The sequence below is a fragment of the Thamnophis sirtalis genome, unplaced genomic scaffold, assembly GCF_051295495.1.
Source record: "Thamnophis sirtalis isolate CommonGarterSnake01/CBP01778 unplaced genomic scaffold, rThaSir2_p1.2 scaffold_8, whole genome shotgun sequence".
Lineage (NCBI taxonomy): Eukaryota > Metazoa > Chordata > Lepidosauria > Squamata > Natricidae > Thamnophis > Thamnophis sirtalis.
In genome coordinates, this window is record NW_028261388.1 from 57,192,300 (window position 1) to 57,209,525 (window position 17,226).

The window sequence follows — 17,226 nt, forward strand, 5'->3', positions numbered from 1 at the left end:
TTTATGGTAAAATAATATCTTTCAACTCTGGTAATCCTACCCTAAAGTTGAGGGAAGAGCTAGAATCAGAACGTTATGTTTGTCATTGGTTCACATATCAACAATTGAAAGAAAGATTTAAATAGATAAAGAGTTATGGATTTGATTTTGTTAAAAATGAATTGGAAATCTTACTGTGCAGCAGCAATGAACATATTATTGCTAAGGTTTATAAAATGTTACTGAAACTGAATTTGGAAAGTGAACATGTAAAAACATTGTATGATTCAGTGGGCCAGGAATTTTGGATATAATGTGATGCTTGAACAATGGAAAAATATGTGGACGGAAGATTTAAAATTCACATTAAACTATAATTTAAAAGAAAAAAATTATAGGATGATGTATCACTGGTATTTAACACTGATAAATTATCTAGAATGTATAAAGGTATTTCAAATGAATGTTGGAAATATAAAAGTAAAGAAGGAATCTTTTATCATTTATGGTGGACATGTGATAAAGCAAAGAAATTTTTGGAAGAAGATTCATATTTTAGTACAGAAAATTCTTATAATGAAGATGGAGATGAAGCCAGAGACTTTTCTTCTGGGTTTAATGGAAAAAGTCTTAGAAAAAAAATTGGAACCTTGATCTTATATATGTTGACGGAAGCAAGACTACTGTATGCAGAAAAATGGAAGGACATTTTGATTCCCAGCATGGACGAATGGGTACAGAAGTTGGACCTGGCAGAGGTGGCTAAATTGATTGTTTTGATTAAAGAAAAGAACATAAGTACTTTTTTTTTTGCTACATGAAGACCGCTTTTGAACTTTGTGCTTGAGGTGGAAAAAAAAATGAAAACTTGACTTTGGGTTTTACTGATTAGATTGATTTGTTGTTATAAAAATTGCTAGTTTATATTATTTTGGAAAAGTAAAAAGTTGAGGTTCGATGTTAATGCTTTATTCTATTGCAACAGAGAAAGTAGGAAGTCAATGCTTTTTTTTTCTTTTCTTCCTCACCTCCTCACTTTTTTTTTCTCCTTTTCCTCCCCACTGTGTCCTGTTATTTGCGTTCATATTTTTGTATTTTATTCTATGATCTAATCTAATAAAAAAAATCTTTAAAAATAAATAAATAAACAAATAGGTCTTGCCTCTGTTCAGGAAGGTGCACTACCAGAGAATCTTAGAGCCAGCAGGGAGTGATTTGCACATGGCAAGAGATTGATAGAAACATTCCCCAACTGCAAATCATATTGCCACAGCCCCAAGATAAAAACTAGGCCTAAAATTCTCTGTAAGTTGGGCCAAAGATGGTTGGCTGAGGTGCATGATTGCCATGAACTTTTGATCTGCCTTGGAGTCTATACCGAAGAACAGCAGAATCATAAATCTGGAGAACTCCACTGCCAACTCAGTCACAGACTTTAGCAGCTCTGGTAGCAGCAGAGGGTAGTACACACCAACAGTTTCTTCTGACCGCTATAGCCTAACTTCACAAATAAAGCTTCATACCTAGCAATTTATAGAGAGGCACCCTGAAAGTGACTAAAGTTTCTCAGACCTCAGCCCCAACTCTGAATTTGTGGATTCCCACAAGAAATCCAGCTTGGCAAATCTCAAAGAGGGGAAGCTCCTCCACCAGGCCCAGTCAACAGGTTTGAATAATGCAAACAGTCAGTTCTCTCACCCACAATTAAATTGTGGATGAGGAAAGTCTTATTAGGCTGACCCTATATTACATAGTAGCAGCTGGGTGATTACCAGGTTTTGGATCAGAGCATGGTGAATTGGAAGGCAATACCAACACTAACGCTTGAAGCCAACTACTATGAAACTTGCCCACTCTCCATTTCCTACCATTTCTCTTTCTGCCTGTTACCACCTTTGCCTGCATCTTCCTCCCTGATCAACCCAGGTTCCCTCAGCCCAAAATGCTCCACCCCCAAGTCAGAGGATCTCAACATTCTAATCCACCTTTAAGAGTTGACCAGTATTGGAATGGGAAGCCTTCTTCCATCCATTACTACAAAATACAGGGATAGCCTCATCTGGCTGCAAACATAATTCAGCAGCCCACAAGTTTGATCATAGATCAGTCTTTGCTGCTTCTGCTACATGGAAGTAGCACACAACAGTTTGTCATTTTCTGTAAAAATCATCAAGAGCTGAGTAGCTGAGCCAAGGCCACTGCTAAAAGCTGATATGCAATGTGCTGGAGAACCAGCTCATCTGAGACTTCCACTACCGCTTTAGCCAATCCAGGCAAAAGCAGCAGCTCTGAGCCTAAAATCCATCCAACTCCTGATCTCCTCTGAACTGCTAGGTAGCTCTGTCTCCCTGATCCTCCTGAAGGCTTATCTGAGGTTGCTGCATTGCTCCAGTTCTCCTCAGCTTGGCCATCAGCTTCCCATCCTCATGCCCAGCATAAATGGGGGGTTTATACACCTAATTACAAACTATCCATGACTATTTTTAACGGTTCCACCACAAAACCGCGTTCGACTAAAGCGCGCTCGACAAAACCGCGTACCTGGCGTCATCACAGCACGACGAAAAAAGCATGCTGTGAATGCTAAAGCTAAAATTAACCCCTCAACCTAAACCTAACCCCCCTAAACCTAAACCTAACCCTAAACCTAACCCTTAACCTAACCCTAAACCTAACCCTAAACCTAACCCTTAACCTAACGCTAAACCTAACCCTTAACCTAACCCTAACCCTAAACCTTAACCTAACCCTAAAACTAACCCTAACTCTTAACCTAACCCTAACCCTAACCTTAACTTGAATCGGCTTGCTTTCAAAGCGCTTTTTAAAGCGCCCTTTTTTCTCCGCGGTCGCTGTTGTCGCGCTGCTGATGACGTTAGCGACGCGTTTTAATCGGGCACGCTTTAGTGGACCGCGGTTTTGTCGTGCCACGATTTTTAACACCATCTTTTATATAGCCCACAATATACTAGATCTCTTTATATTCTTTACTATTTTATATATTATATTTCTATTCCACTTCCTAAACAAAAGCATATGTCAAAACAATATAAAAACATATTCATTAAAAAGTTGGGGAAAGGAATAAAAAACAAAACAAAATAGTCGTTCACAAGTACTGAAAACCCAAGTGAAGAGAAAGATTTTCAAAAGTTGTGACAGTAAGTTTATTTCAGGGAAGAAAGCTTTCCAGATTACAGATATCATTACAGGAAGTCTTGCCTAAGAGTATAGGTCAGCGATGGCGAACCTTTTTTGGCTCACATGCCATAAGTGGGGGGAGAGTGGGGGGGTCATGTGTGGGTGTGCCGCACCCATAATACAATGCGCAACCCCCCCCCCCAGTGTGCATGCGCGCACTACAGGCGCGACCACCCACTTTTTGAATGCTTTTTTTGCCGTCCCCAGGCTCCTGAGGCTTTATAGGAGCTTGGGGAGGGCGAAAACAGCCCCCTCGTCCCCCCCCGGAAGATGTCTGGAGGCTTCAGGGACCTTCAAGAGGCTTCCCTGAAGCCTTCGGAGCAGTCAAAACGACCCTCCGAGCAAACTGGAAGTCCTTTCCGGTTTGTTCGGAAGGTCGTTTGAGTGCTCCGAAGGCTTCGGGGACCTTCAGAAGGCTTCCCTGAAGCCTCTGGAGCAGTCAAAACCACCCTCTGAGGAAACTGGAAGTCTGTTCCCGAACTTCCGGTTTGTCCGTAGGGCCATTTTTTTGCGCCCCAGAGGCTTCAGGGAAGCTCATGAAGCCTCTGGAGGGCCTCCAGGGGAGGGGGGGGAAGGCTCTTTTCGCCCTCCCCAGGCTCCTATAAAGCCTCTGGAGCCTGGGGAGGGCGAAAAATGGCTTTAAAAGGTGAACTCAACTTGCCAGCGCAGCTCCTCGCGTGCCCTGACAAATGGCTCCACAGGTGGCACGCGTGCCATAGGTTTGCCATCACTGGTATAGGTTGTCCTTGACTTACAATCATAATCTCAGATCAGAATTTCCATTATTAACAAGACGGTTGTTAAATTGCACCCAATTCTACAACCTTTTCCTCCATGATTGTTAAGCAAATCACTGCAATTGTTACGTGACTCATGTGGTTGTTAAGTGAATCTGGCTTCTCTCATTGACCTTCTTGGTCAGAAGCCATCTGGGAAGATTGCAAATGGCAATTACATGTTCCTGGAAGACTATAAATGCATGCCGGTTGCCAAGCACCTGAATTTTGATCATGTGACCATGGGGATGCTGCAACAGTCATATGTCCAAGGACCAGTCATAAGTCATTTGCTGCTTTAACTTTGAATGGTCACTAAATGCAGGGTTGTAAGCCATGGAATTTTTGTAAATATGGCAATCAATCTTAGCAACCCCCGAGCCTAGCCACAGTCCACTACCAGTCTGTGGTCTGTTCAGAACCAGGCCACAGAAGTGATGGGTGAGCCTGTGTAAGCAGGCAGGTGAGCGTGTGTTGTCCATTTGTGCAAGTGGCGAACTTGCGTGGAACACCCCCCCCCCCCGAGTGTCCGCAAAGCCAGAAAGGTTGGAGATCTCTGCAGTAAATCACTCCTCTGGTGGTCTCAATGATTTACCAGGTCTATTTAGGGCTGCACATATTAAAAACCAAGGCCTGAACATGACATAGTAGCTTAACCAGCAATCATTAATCCACATTCCCTCATCTGAAATAGTTACTACCACAGCATATTTGTGTGTATTCTTCATTTTGCTTAAATATTATACATTTCTGTATTCTAGTATTTTTCTAAATCTTCAACCATAAAAAAAATAATGGTGTATTTACCCTTAAGGATTCCTGGAATGAGGAGGCCTGGTATTGTGCATATTTAGCAATTGTAGACTGAGATTTACTGCTTTCACAATGCCATGTTTTTTTTGTTCCAGTAGGATCCCAGTTTTCATCTGATGGTTGCAATAATTGTGTCCTTACTTCAACCAAGTGTTCATTATTAGCTTCTACCAAAGTTTTGGTAGAGAAGAGTCCCAGATCTAAGAAATAGGAAATGTGTTTAATAAAAGAAAAAGCTTTCGTAATACAATAGCAGAAAAAGTTACAGACATTACAAGAAATTTACATTATTCCCAACCAAAGCATATGCTGTTTTAAATATAATGACATCTGAAAATGTCTTTTTAGCAAATATTCATAAAAATAAAATCAATCTCCTTTGCTCTGCCCCAAATTGAATTTTTATATATCAAACATACCTAATTTAAGAGCTCCAGCAAGGCCGCGTATTACAGTAACAGGATTGTTTGGATTTGTACAAAATTGGTGTAAAGGTGGGAAGAAAGCATCACGCTTATTTTCCAGCTACAAATATAAAAACTAACACTGTAATTTAAATATCAATGTTATTTCAAAATATAAAACTGGATTTAGTTCCTTTGATTATATTGCAAGGATGATTTCATATAAATATTCAAATCATAAAAATGATCATTTAATGCATTAAAAAACAGTGCAACAATAATCTTGAAAGAAAGGTATAATCAGCTAGATGTTCAGATGTTTATAAACATTGCATAATAATACAACATATGTAGCTGGAGTTTTTAAAGTGTCTAAGAAATAATAAACATTATTATACATGGAAGCATATAGAAATAAATAGGTCTATATGATAACTTTTATACAGAATATCTATGCATAATATTTACAAATATAACTTTTTACTGTAAAACTATTTCTCGAATTAATGTCTTAAAATGATGCGAATACGTAAGCTTTCCTGGAAGAAGTGTGGTAAATTGGTTTCTGTTTAGAATGTTTTCTCTTTTGTAATAGCAGTCTGGTTACTGAATAAACCACTTTTGAAATCTATTTGAAATGAAATACTGGGATGACAATGGAAGTCTTATTGTTTTGGAAAACCTGAAATAGAGTAGCTCTCTGTACTATATATATTAATAAGCTGCAAGAATCACAGATAATTAAAATATATCCAATACCTTAAACTAGATTTTGTTTTTAATAGGCATTGTCATACTTTTTACAACTTGCTCTAGAAAATACGTACATAAATACTAGGTGTAGGTGGATTCAGCTTATCCTTTGGCAAGGGAGGATATGGAGGTGGTGGTGGTTTTGGAGGAGGACATTTATCCAATAAAATGCTACTGTTTGATAGGCCGTTTTTGCCCAAATTCCTAAGAAACAAAATAGTTAAAACCTGATAAACACACAAAAATAAAGACCATGTATTACTCTGCACACAAACTGTAGAAATCATTAAGCTTGGAAAAATATATCCTTCATATATTTAATGAAGGGCTTCAATATTTAGAAAGACATTCCTTATCTCTCCTCAGTTTGCAACATCCAGATAATTAACACATAAAAACTGAGGGCTACACAAAGCAGAAAAAAGACTTAACAAGAAAATAAATTGTGTGATCATTTACAGAGAACATCCTTTTTATCCATACCTGTGAAAAAGTACAAATACCAAGCAAGGATAGTACCCAGACACAAATTTACACTTGTGAATAAAGGATGTCATATCCGGGAATGGGCCAACTTGCTGCGACCAACTCGCCATAGCAAATTCACCACAGCCAACTTGCAGTGGCCAAACTTGCCACAAGACAACTCGTTGCAAGACAATTTAACAATTCTATTTAATTATTTAAAATAAATAAAAATTATTTTAATTTTTGCGATGCAAATTTCATTTTGTCCCTACTTTTGCATTTTTTCTTTAGTGATTCTATTCTACCACATCTTTGATATTAGTGTAACTCTTGTCTCGCAGTGAGTTGTCCTGTGGCACAATGGCTGTAGCGAGTTGTCCTGCAGCAAGTTGGCCATGGCAAGTTGACCATGGCATGTTGGTCATGGCAATCTGGCTGTGGCAAATTGTCATATACCCATCAGGTCTAAGTCAAGGCTCTCATCTTAAGAAGCACTATTAGTATAATTAAAGAGATACAATATTTTACAAATTACACAAGAATAAGGCTTTATCAATGAAACAGGAACAATTGTCAACTTTAAATTATTCAATGTTAACTTTTAAAATACTTTATGAAACTTGGAAAATATTTTGAAATATTTTAAGGAATACTATATTTTCGTATGTAATAATTTGATTGCAAGTTAATTAAGCTTTCCTGTTACATATAATTTAAAAAATGTCTGCCACATTCAGTATCATAACCAAGACACTTATTTCTTAGAATTAACTTCGGAAGAGATTCTTCATTTTATACTCATTATTCTATACATCTGAAAATTCCCAAAGTTGGGAAACATTGTTCTAACAGAATCAATTTATTTCTTTATTCCATTTTCCAATAGAACTAGCTTTGCAGTACACTGAAAGAATTCATGGATAATGTTCAGTTTCTCCTTCCACTGAGGGAAATGGATATAGTTTGCTATGATATGAACAAATCAAACCCAACTTTCTATTTTAAAAACTCAATAAACAAAACAATGTTAACAAACAACTTTGAATTATGGTGGATTTTGAGGAGTACAGCCATCAATGGCCAATTGCTTTTTTAGAAGCAAAATTAGGAGTCAAAGATTTCATTTTACTCATTATTTGTACTCAATTAATGCACAACTCTAGAGATTTCCTTTAAACTGTGGCAATCTGGGCAAGGGATAATTAGCAACTGTATCAAGGCACTACTCAATTATATTTTTCCCTTCTTAATACTTTACAATAAAATATTCTAATAAGAAAAATTATGTAGTACCTAGATTTTAGTAGCTGGAGTATGTTTGTGTATACCAAATATGGGTACAGTAGAAAAATACCACTATTAAACATTATTTAATCTAATTCACAAGAAAAAGACCCATAAGCTGTAAGTATACAGTAATTAATCTTTTTTTGAGTGTAGCTCTAGAAACAGCATTGTTGTATTCAGTAGCAAACTATTAACAAACTGTATTTTGAAAGCAGATATATTTAAAAAGTACAGGTAAACCTTGAGTTACGAATGTAATGGAGCCTGCCGATTACATTCATAATTCAAGGATTCATAGGAGTGAATCACATAACTTGACTATGATCACTCCCTGCTTTTGTCCACACATTCATTAATCAAATCTATGGGTCATTAACTGCATAAGGTATGTCAGGGTAGGGAAGGCCATGGGGGCCTAATGATGGAACATGCCACCAAAGGCCTTTCCGACCCACTGAGATACCTCATGCTCCCCCCCCCCCCTTTCCCATCCTGCCATGCAAAATCTGTCTCTTCCTTGCCATGGTTTCTCTGCCTTTGAAGGAGACGAGAGGAAAGTAGGAAGATTTCCCTTCCAGCATTTGGCCGGCTTGCAAAGAGTGAAATAACTTTTCACTCTCGGCGCAAAAAGCATTTGCAAGATGACTGGTTGGCTGGAAGCAACACAATTTCACTTCCAGCATCCAATCAGCTTGCAAATTGCTTTTTGTGGCGAGAATGAAATATTCTGGGAGCTGTGATCTCGCACGGCTTTTGCAGAGAATGGGTGCCTGAAGTCATGCAAGATCATGGCCCCCAGAACACTTCACTCGTGGTGCAAAAAGCATTCACAAGCCGATGCTGGAAGAGAAATCATCCTGATCCCAAAAGGCAAAGAAACCATGGCCGAGAGGAGACAGATCTTTGCAAGGTAAGTAAGTCCGGCATGGCAGAATGGGAGTCGGGAAGCAGTTGTGGGGAGTGGGGGAGGGAATAGAATGAATGTTGTAGTGCCTCTGGGGTCATTCATAAAGGTGAATCGTGGTGCTGCAACATTCATAATTTTGGGGCTTTGTCATAAACACTTGAGAGGCTTATTGTATAACTTTGAATGGTCACTAAATGAACTGTCACAACTGGAGGGTTACCAGTATAATTATTTTATTCTTAATGCTTCAAAACAAAGTAAAATCCACAACTTTATTTTCTGTAGAGAGGGCTTACTGGAGAATCTCAGATTCTAATAAGGAATGATGAGAGGAACTCAAAAGAACATCCTCTGCAGAAGCTCCCTTCCTATGGCATTCTTGCCTACCAGTTATAGAAACTTCACTCTGGAAGTTAGAGAAACTCCTGGAATTTAGGAAACTTTTAAATGTGTGTTTGGGGACTGAGGTGAGAATAGGTAATGTATTGGGAATTTGGACGCTTCTAGCTATTTTGATGTAATTTGGTCTTCTGGTTTTTTAACAGTTTTATTATATTGAATTTTTGTTGACAGCATTTATTATTGAGAGCAGGTTTGATGTAACGGAAGTCCTTGTTTAGCAACAATAACTGAGACTGCTAACTGTTGTTAACTGAAGCGATCACTAAGTGAAACCACAACTTTGATTTGACTTCAGCTTTTCTTTGCTTTACAGATCTGCGAAAGTCAGAAATTCAAGGTCTGGTCATAAAGTCATTTCTTCATCACTGTTATAACTGTGAACAGCCTCTAAACAAGGATTACTTGTAGTGCATTAGATACCTTATAGAATATCAATGTTAGTCCTGCCTTGGATGTGAAAGCAACTGGGCAACCGGACCCATACTTCTTTCTAGGAAACAGCCAATACCAAACCACTTCTGAAAATTATTATTAATGAAATGGATTGCATATTTTACTGTACAGGAAGTCCTTGACTTATAACCATTTGATTAATGACTGTTCCAAATTACAACAGCATAAAAAGGTGACATGATCAGTCCTCATACTTATGATCATACGTACTCATTTACAAAATGTGAACACCATCTTCACAGCTAGTTCACAATCACAGCATCAACATTACTTCTAGCTGAACTCTATTTCATTTAGGGATATTAGAAACTGAATACTTATATTTCTACATTTTGGACAGCTATCATCCAACTTCCAATAGGTTGTGGAAAAGGTGCTAGGATGGCAGTTACACAGGATCTTAAGGAAAATGAATTATCCCAAACCATTTTTGTTGGGTTTCAGACTAAGGTGTATTATGGACACTTGTTTGTCAATTATCTTTGGCCAGGTTAGGGTGGGGAGATGGTGCATCCATCCTTTCAATGCTGTTGACCACAGTATTTGTCTTGTACCAACTGCAAGTTCTGAGAGTGGGAAGAACTGTGCTGGAGTGATTTCCAGTTTGTGTTGATGGGAAGGGAGTGGCTCCATCTGTGATCCCTTACTTGTGGGGAAAACAACTCTCTCTTCTCTCTTTTAAGAAGAGATTGCACAATCATTTTTCTGAAACAATATAGGGTTTCTTGCTTGAGCACAGAGTTGGACTAGAAGAACTCCAAGGTCCCTTTCAACTTTGTTATTCTGTTATTCCTTAACATCTATTTGAAACTACTTGGCAAGGACATCCACCAGCTCAGAACGCTGTATCTCAATCATGGGTTGCACAGGTGAAGCTGTCCGTATACTAACCCAGGTCTGGATAGGGAGGAACAAACTTTAGCCCAATCCCGGAAAGTTAAGAGTGGCTGTGGCTATTTGCCCCCCTTGGAATGGAGCATAGTTCCATGACTGATCTTTCATGGGATGTCACTTCTCTATTAGAGACTAATATGCTACTATTTTTGATGGGCAAGAACAGCATGACCAGGAGAGCCACTGCATAATGTCCTCTGGACTATTGCAATATGTTCTACATGGGACTGCCCTTGCAAGCCATCTGGAAGATGTAGCTGGCATAAAATGCAGCAGCATGAGCAGTAATGGGCACTTTCTTTTCTTATTTTCCTACATGTGTAGGGTCAAATTTTTGGATCAACCAGATGTTGATCTTTCATGCGTAAGGTGGGGCTAAAACTCACAGTCGCCTGGTTTCTACTTTGGTGCCTAAACAACTACACTAAACTGGCTCTCAGTAATGGCCACTTCTCATTATGTCCAAATATCACTGCTTCACAAGCTGCATTGGCTGCAGATTCACTTATGGGTGCAATTGAAGGTCCTGGTTGTTACCTATGGTGTAAGACCTAATTATCTTCTAAATTTCTGTTCACCTGGCACGTTCAAGCAGAGTGGGTGTGTTACAGGTACCCTCAATTAAACTTTGGCACCTTATACAACTGAGGAAGCATCACTTCCCCTACCGTCTGGCATAGCTTCACCTCAGAGATATATGTGATGCCTACTCTCCTGGACTTAGGATAGTTCCTGTACTCTACTAAGCTGTGTTCTTTAATTGTTTGGAAGAAATATATTCATATAAATATATGAACATTACTATATTTATTTGCTATATTTCTATACTTCTCCATAGACGGACATTTTAAACAACAGAAGTTTATAATAAATTGCACAGTAAAATCTAAAATAAACTTAAATAGCTACAGTAGAGAAATGAAATAAAATCAGATTCAATTGTGAATAATTTATAAAACACTGACAGTTCTTTTAAATACAGAAATAAAAACCTTAGGAGGGTAAAATGTCAGAGCAGAATCCCAAAGCAATCCTTTACAGATAGTCTGTGGATTATGACATATCATTCAGAGATCATTCAAAGTTACGATGGTGCTGAATGATTGGAACTTATAACCAGTCCTCACACTTCTTGCCAATGCAATGTCTTCACAATCATGATCTAGACACTCAGCCCCAGGCTCATGATCACATCACAGTAAATCATGGTCACGTGACTGCAACTTCTGGCGCTGTATACCAACTTCCCACCAGTTAAGTCAGTGGGGAAGCTGACAAGAAATCAGAAGTCGCAGTCATGGGAGGTGCTTGCTTAATGACTTGCATAATCTTTGGGTTATGATGCCAATCTGGACTTCTACATTTTTTGTTGCTAAGCAACACAGGCAGTAATAGAGTGCTGACATATAAGATCCTATTCAAACATTCACAAGAATGAAATGTAGTCAATGTTTCTTGCGGCTGCTACTAATTTTCAAACATCTTTTATGTTTTCAACTACATTATTCACCCACATTTATATTCATGAGTTCATTCCTTTGTCTGATTCACAACTGAACTTCTATAGTAATCCTCTCACCACCATATTCCCTCATTGTCATAAAGATGTTTAGAATAAAACAGAGAGAAAACTGAGATTGCCTATTAAAATATATGTGCACCAAGTGCAAGTATGTGCTTGTTTTAAGAGTTACAGAAAGCTAAACCAGTTCTAGTGTGCCCTATAGTTTGCAGTATGGACTATACAGTAATAAGAATGCAACATTATAGTTACTGGAGATACTTAAATTTTGACCATGAATACATAATGCCAAATCTAAAACTCCAGTATTTGCATGCACTGAATGTTTCTTTTGAAAGAATGGAATGTTTCTTATTTACTTTATTATTTATATTTCACACTTCTGAACTGCCTCAAAGAGGGACTCTTTTTTCCTTTCTTTCTTTATAACAATTAAAAAACTTCTTTATATTGTTAAGGCAGGATGCATCATGATTGGCTGCTCTTTGAAAAAAAATAATCCAAAGACTCTTTAGGTTTATGAAAATAATTCCACAATGCTATAGTTCAAAGAATTAATTTTTATAATAAAATCTTACAGAACAATCATGGCAATTATTAAAATCCAAGTTGAAAATGCTGCAAATCCTATAATCCACAGAAAGATGTCCCCAAAGCCTAGAATTGATTCAAAGAAAGGCAGCAGAAGTATATCTCCATCTTTAAATCTTATCTCTACACTAGGAAAAACTTCTATAGAATCCTCTTGTCAGGTTTTGTCAAAAAAGGAGAAATTTTTATTCTGGGCAGAAACTATTAAATAGATTAGCTAACTTTGAGACAAAGATGTAATATTATGAATCATTTTAAATATATATATTCCTATTATATGGAAATTAATGTCTGAACAAAGCTATTTTTGCACAAATATTTTCAGCAGTTTATTTACAAAAACTGATGCAGATTATGTATGGAAAATTATAATGAACTATTGCTACTGTTCACTGAAATCTTATACCGAACTTTTGTATATGTATAAGTGAATACATGCTCTGTATTTTTTTATTTAGTTTTCTTTTTTGTGATTTTTTTATTTTTTTCTATTGTATTAGAAGACACCCCACCCCACCCCACCCCCATCAGAGATGGGTTGCTGCCGGTTAGGCCCAGATCATCTGAACCAGTAGTAGCGGCAGTGGGAGGCTCCGTCCCCCCCAGACGCTTTTGCGCATGCGTAGAGCATCATGCACGCAAGAGTGCACAAAAGCACACCCGAACCGGTAATAACAAAATTAGCAACCCACTACCGCCCCACATGGTTAGAAATTTAAAAAATTGAGAAATGCTGATGTTACCAAAATATAAAACGAAAATTTTTTTTCCTACTCTAGAGTCATTTTTGGTGGTGGATGTGGGGGAAACAGAATTTTTTGAATTTTTATACCTGTTCAATTATTTAAAGAAATGTTCTTACTTCAGAAACTGAAAGTTTTAAATCTGTACTTTAGTGATAATGCTAAATTTTAATACTAAAATTAAGGTTAGTGTCTGCATTTAAAAATGTTTAGTAATATTTGTCCCAAAATATTCAATTAGAAAGAATTGTGAAAATATACATAGTTAAAACAGTTTAATATACAGACTGTAAAACTTCTATTTTTCCATAAAGAATTACAGTGCTTTCTTCCACCTTTTGGCCATGCAATTCTGTTCTTTTAGGGAACAAAAGAGCAGGCTCACATAGCTACAAGTAATTGTTTTCAACTCCAATTTTTTTAAGTTGCTCTATTCTCCTGAACAAGCAAGGCAATCAATTCCTTGTTTCTAATACAATCTCTAGAGCAGTTACATTTATTGCTGTTCAACATCACTACCTCATCATTTAGATGCTAAGTCAGCTGGTCAGAAGTCAGAAAAAAAATCTACCAATCTCTGTAAAAGTGAACCATAAACTCCACAAGTGTGGCTCAGGACAGAAAGAATAGGAACCAAAAGTGTACTTTGTGCCTAGCTCTATGCAGGGAAGGCATGTTGGGAGTGGAGGCTCCTTCAACTTAAAATAAAACCAATCCTTTCCCAATGATTGCAATGGGACAGAGGAGAATATGAACATTTACCGTATTTACAGTGGATATAAAAAGTCTACACACACATTTGTTAAAATGCCAGGTTTTTGAGTTGTGAAAAAATAAAACCAAGATAAATCACTTCAGAATTTTTGTACCTTTAATATAACATATAAGGTATACAATTCAATAACAAACTGAAATCTTGGGGAGGGAATAATAATAAAAAGTACAATAAGCTTTTTGCACAAGTCTGCACACCGTCTTATAAGTAGTGATGTAGCTGTGTTCAGAATTAACCAATCACATTCAAACTGATGGTAAATTATAGTCAAGACCCACCTGCCACCAATTAAAGTGATTCTGTTCAAGCCCATATAAAGTTCAGCTGTTCTGGAAGGAGTTTCCTGAGATTTACTCAGTTGCCTCTTATACCAGAAGCCATGGTCTGCAAAGAGTTTACAAAGCATTAAAAATTTAGTAGTAGTATAGTCTTTATTGTCACTGTACAAAATAAATACAACTTAATTGGTTAAATTGATTAAAGGGACCTTATTGTTGGAAGGACCTTATAGTTCTTCAGGAGAAGAAAAAACTCAAAGGCATAAATGCTGAAGATGAAAAGGAATGTCACCTTTCAACATCACAATGATCCAAAGCATACCTCCAAATCAACAGAACGGCTTCGTCAAAAGAAGGTCAATGTTTTTGAATGGACCAGGTAGAGCCCGGACCTGAATCCAATTGAAAAGCTGTGGCATGACTTGAAGAGGGCTGTAGATAGAAGATGCCCTTGCAATCTGACAGATTTGGAGTGCTTATGCAAAGAAGAGGGGACAAAGATTCCCAAGGCAAGATGTGCCATGCTGATAGGCTCCTACCCCAACAGATTGAATACTCTCAAAAAATCAAAAGGTGTTTCAGCAAAGTATTAGTTTAAGGGTGTGCACTTAAGCAACCACTTTATTGTATGCTTTTTATTTTCATTTCTCCCCCTAAAAGATTTCAATTTGTTTTTTCAACTGAATTCTACAGCCCATAGGTTATATTACAGGTGGAAAAAAATTGAAGTGATTTATATTGGTCTGATTTTTTTACATCTCAAAAACCTGTCATTTTAATAGATGTATAGAGTTTTTATATCCACTGTATATTCTGCCTTCATTCTGACTCATGATGGCTACTCCACTTCTTCTGCCAGAATTAGCTATAACATTGGGTAGGGGTTAAGATTGTTCTTCAATTACATTTCCAATACATATTCAAACATGTACTTATTGTATATACTTTCATGTTTTGTTTTTAAAAGAGCTCAAAAGCCAGAACACATTAATTTTCAATGGGACATACAATAATTAAAAACAAGTATCTATAAAAACAAGTATCTATCATACAATTAAATGATTTTTATTTCAATAAAATTAAAAATATTTGGGAGACAGACAGTACATACAATATAAAAATTTTACTTGCAATTAAAGAAGTTTGTGCACTTACCTGCATGCTTTCAGAACCTCTGCAGAACTTGGATATATAGATACCGACATAGATGGCATGATAGGGGAATTAGGTTTGTGTCCAATAAGAGGAGGATTGATTTTTATGGGGCTCTGAGAGTCCTCCAATGCCTCTCCATTAACTGCATGTCCACTATGAGGGCTGTTAAGGCTGGTAACACTGTTTGTGGTAGTCTGCTCAGTAGATTTTGGAGAAGGTGTTGCTGTGGAAATGGCTGAAGATGGTGAGGAGGCAACAGAATTTTCAGTCTTTGTATGAACCGTTGGATGAATGTTATTGACTTTGTCACAGGTTCCAGTACCCACATTGTTATTGGCTTTTCCCATCAACAAGGCAGAGAGCTGAGGATTGTCTGAACTAAGTAAACCTGGTGACTTTGAATCTCCATGGCTAGGGCTAGAAACAGCATCTGCCGTCACCTGATGGACATGATTAGGAAGTCCTTCTACACTGGCAGTGCTGTTAAGTGTCTCTCCAGAATGCCTGTTTATGTCAGGCACTGCTGATGTATTTCCTGAAGGCTTGCTCTCTTTGGTTAAGGTAATGCCTTGTTGTCCACCTGAGGTAGCAGTGTGAGAGGGGAGGTGATTGAGAGCAGCCCCCTGTGTTACTGAATTGCTAGGCATGGTAGGATGTCCATTTTGATTTTGAATACCAGTGCCAGCTGCCTGGAGATGCTGGGAAGGCCCAGTGGAAGAGAGAGGTCGTTCACTATTAGGACCTGCCAAATGTGAACTCTGACTTTTTTGAAGCCCCTAGAGAAAAGAAAGATGATTTTATTTAAATACATGAACATTTATTTTACAGTTTAGGAATCAGATATAAATATTTTTCCAACATGTCCAATATTTGTTTTTCTAATGGTTCTCAATATTTTCAACTCGTAGTTTGAAAGCATGAATTTCAAAAGCCTATTTTGAAAAGGAAGTATCAGAAGGTCTCACCTCATCTCTCAGGTTACCAAATCTCTGCAAAAGAGCTGTAGCAGCATTATAAAAAACTATAACATAGAAGTCCACTCTCAAAAACAGCATGAGACAAATGATGGTTATTATAGCTCAAATTCAAAAACTGTAGAAAGCATTAAAAGGCTTAGCTATCTGGATTTATAGTGGAAATTCATCTACCTAAGTTAAAGATAACTTTTATTAATCACAAGTGGTAACTTGCAAAACTATTTATTAAATTTATATACCGCTCATCTGGTGATATGTCAAAGGAAGCTCTCAAAATAAATACCTTAAATATACCAATAAATCTGGGAATAAATTCAGGAAAATTTAACACATTTATAAAACTTTATTGAAATAAATGTACAGAAAAATATCAGCAACGGAAGAAGGCGGGGCTTAGCAGTGAGAAGATGGAGTTTTAGGCTACTCCTGAAATTCCTCTATACCAAAGGATTTTTTGGACGGGTTCTTTGAACCCTAGCTGTCCCGGAGACGACAGTGAAGGTGGGGAGGGACCCAGGACCCCAGAGATATCCGCAAATCTCTGGGGGGGGGGGTATTAACTCCTCGTGCCAATTCCTTTTTGGATTAGCTGCATGCTAACTGAAACTGCAGGTTGCCCCTAAGAATGGAAGAAGTGATGTCATCTGGTAAGCTGATTTTATTATCCAAGAGAGACTGTTCGTGTTAAAAAATTAAGCTAACTGAATCCAAAGAACAGGAGATCTAGCGGCGAATTGGCTCTTTCTAATGGATTTATGATTGGTGGTTACTTTATTTCTTAAATGCTTCAAGAAACTCCGCGACATCCTCCCCCCTCTGAATCTCCCTAAGTGGATCGTAAAACTTAT

The 17,226-nt window shown here is 37.6% G+C and overlaps 1 protein-coding gene across 10 annotated transcripts in view; it reads right to left on the bottom strand.

Moving 5' to 3' along the window:
* The window catches only part of KDM6A (lysine demethylase 6A), a 281,963-nt gene that overhangs the window by 52,926 nt on the left and 211,811 nt on the right, over positions 1-17,226 (bottom strand). For all 10 annotated transcript variants that reach the window (XM_014069580.2, XM_014069584.2, XM_014069582.2 and 7 more), the window contains 4 exons: positions 15,402-16,177; positions 6,001-6,130; positions 5,189-5,294; positions 4,764-4,969 (listed from right to left, as the gene is read on the bottom strand). In XM_014069580.2, coding sequence (XP_013925055.2) covers positions 4,764-4,969; positions 5,189-5,294; positions 6,001-6,130; positions 15,402-16,177 — 1,218 coding nt within the window. The remainder of the gene's footprint in view (positions 1-4,763; positions 4,970-5,188; positions 5,295-6,000; positions 6,131-15,401; positions 16,178-17,226) is intronic.